Source organism: Alosa pseudoharengus, unplaced genomic scaffold (genome assembly GCF_046254945.1).
Source record: "Alosa pseudoharengus isolate Yale_2024_CS ecotype anadromous, Long Island Sound unplaced genomic scaffold, YU_APseudo_1.1 YU_APseudo_1.1_scf_4, whole genome shotgun sequence".
Taxonomy (NCBI): Eukaryota; Metazoa; Chordata; class Actinopteri; order Clupeiformes; family Clupeidae; genus Alosa; species Alosa pseudoharengus.
This window is the reverse complement of record NW_027468774.1, coordinates 7993578-7996077: the sequence shown is the minus strand read 5'-3', so window position 1 is coordinate 7996077 and position 2500 is coordinate 7993578. Positions and strand designations below refer to the sequence as shown.

The following is a 2500-nucleotide window of genomic DNA, read 5'->3' as shown; positions in this document are numbered from 1 at the left end:
ATGCTTGCTTCCATCTCTGATGGTTCTGAAGGGGTTGCCTATGGTTCTCTCTGTTAAACGGTTCTGAAGGGGTTGCCTGTGGTTCTCTCTGTTAAACGGTTCTGAGGTGTTGCCTGTGGTTCTCTCTGTTCTGTGTCAACTGTAGCTGAAGACTGGACTCGTGGAGATGGCTTCTCGTTCTGCTGGTTCATGCACAGAACCTCCCATGGGTCGATGTTTGGGTCCACCTCCGGGCCTGTTTGTTCTGCTACATAAGATCTGTCATCTGATCCATCTCTTCATATCGCTCCTGGGGTTTGGCATCTACTGCTAAATTAGACCAATTATTTCAGTGGAACAATGCTTATATAATTAAACCAATTGTCGTAAGTGCTGTGTGCTTCGGACAATGGCCTGGAAAAATCAATTGTTCAACCAACACAGAGCTTTGGGCGCCATTCGTCATAATAAGAAATGGTGTGAGCGTGACATTAAGCTCTTAACATTAAGCTCTTAATAAGTTACAGTCTGGCACAGCAGCAGCTAAAAGAGGAAAGCACTGGTTAGCACTGCTATTATAGCCATTAGGCGCCAGCTTGGCTCTATGCTAATGAAGATCATTTGAGGAAGCTGGAGATTATGGGCCTGTGTCTTGATAGTAGGGTAATGGAATAGAAATGTTTACAGGATATTAGTAGGGTAATGGTGTAGAGATGTTTATAGCATAGTATAAGTATAAGTATATACTCTTTTGATCCCATGAGGGAAATTTGGTCTCTGCATTTTTCCCAATCCGTGAATTAGTGAAACGCACATAGCACACAGTGTACACACAGTGAGGTGAAGCACACACTAACCCGGAGCAGTGAGCTGCCTGCTACAGCGGCGCTAGGGAACAGTGAGGGGTAAGGTGCCATGCTCAAGGGCACTTCAGCCGTGGATGTGGGCATGGGAGAGCAGTGCTCAACCACTTCCCCCACCCACATTTTGCCTACTGGGTCGGGGATCGAACCAGCAACCCTTTGGTTACAAGCCCGAAACCCTAACCAGTAGGCCACGGCTGATATTAGTAGGGTAATGGTATAGAGATGTTTACAGGGATATTAGTAGGGTAATGGTATAGAGATGTTTACAGGAATATTAGTAGGGTAATACAGGAATATTTAATGGTATACAATCAGCCATTTTGTATCCTTCCTCTTGAGAGCAGAACCATAGCACTGTAGCACTGTAGCACTGTAGCACTGGTGTGTGTGTGTCTGTTTGTTTGTTTGTTTGTTTGTTTGTTTTTTTTGGGGGGGGGGGTCAGAGGGCCTTACACTGCACAATCTGTAATACATCCCTGAGAAAATAAGTGATATTATATTTACACGTACTGTATAGGAATTATTTATAATCATTATTAGTATTAATATGATCTTGAAATTGTTTCAATTGTTCAAACCATAAGGTTTTCAGATCAGTGACAGCATAGTGACTTGCTAAATGCCTGAAAATGAGTTAACATAAAAACTTTGATGTTTAAACTCTTCATAAGCTTACTTGCATACGGTTATTGTCCATCGCAGCTGTTAATGTCCCCCCTAGCCTGAGCTCTCAGTCACTCTCCCAAAACATCATGCCTAAACATTTTGGAGGTGAGAGGAGGGGTCAGTGTGTTTGTCCCAGTCCCCTCCCACCAACTCGGGTTACGTCACACACACGGACCAATCAGTGCTCTTGTTTATGTTGTCTAAAGTGGGGTGCAGTGCCTTTAAAAAGACTGTCAGCGCTGAGATGCAACTTGTGTGACTGGAGTCCTGACCCTTTTGCAGAACCCAACAAAGCTGACCAAAGAAAAGCGGCTTGATACCGTCTTGAGAAACTATTGTCAAGTTTTTAAGTTATAAGTAAAGTGTTATTGCTTTCTTTAGTCGGAAATTTAATTAATTTGTAGGAATCCTGTAATCCATTTGCCGTAAGAAATCAGTGATACAATGCTTCTCTCTATCCTGTGCGCGGCTTTGCTTTTTGCTCCCTACCTGTGTGAAGCCGGGATCTCCAAACGCCATGTGATCGGCTGCCCTGACAAATGTGACAAATCCATCTGCGCAGCCATACCGGCCGACTGCCTCGCCGGGGACATCCTGGACCAGTGTGACTGCTGTCCGGTATGCGCCTCCGGGGAGGGCGAGCCTTGCGGGGGACCCGGTCGCCTCGGGGACCCGGAGTGCGCGGAGGGGATGGAATGCCAAGTGACGGACGGCGTCGGTTACTCCGCCACTGTCCGAAGACGGGGAAAGACCGGCGTGTGCGCGTGCAAAGGCTCGGATCCGGTGTGCGGCAGCGACGGCGTCTCTTACCGGAACATCTGTGAGCTGAAGAGAGTCAGCAACCGCGCGCAAAAGCTCCAGCAACCTCCTGTCATCTTCATTCAGCGGGGAGCCTGCGGTAAAAGTAGGTTCATTTCAGCTTTCCTGTGTTTCGGATGTTTATGTTTATGAAAAGCGATTAGTCAAACTAAAGAACGCTGATTTGTTAC

The 2500-nt window shown here is 46.4% G+C and overlaps 1 protein-coding gene across 1 annotated transcript in view; it reads left to right on the top strand.

The window, feature by feature from the left end:
* The first annotated feature begins 1765 nt into the window (after nucleotides 1-1765).
* Nucleotides 1766-2500, top strand: part of htra1b (HtrA serine peptidase 1b) — a 43784-nt gene continuing 43049 nt past the window's right edge. Inside the window, exon 1 of the mRNA XM_076267182.1 lies at nucleotides 1766-2415. Coding sequence (XP_076123297.1) covers nucleotides 1956-2415 — 460 coding nt within the window. The 5' untranslated portion in view covers nucleotides 1766-1955. The remainder of the gene's footprint in view (nucleotides 2416-2500) is intronic.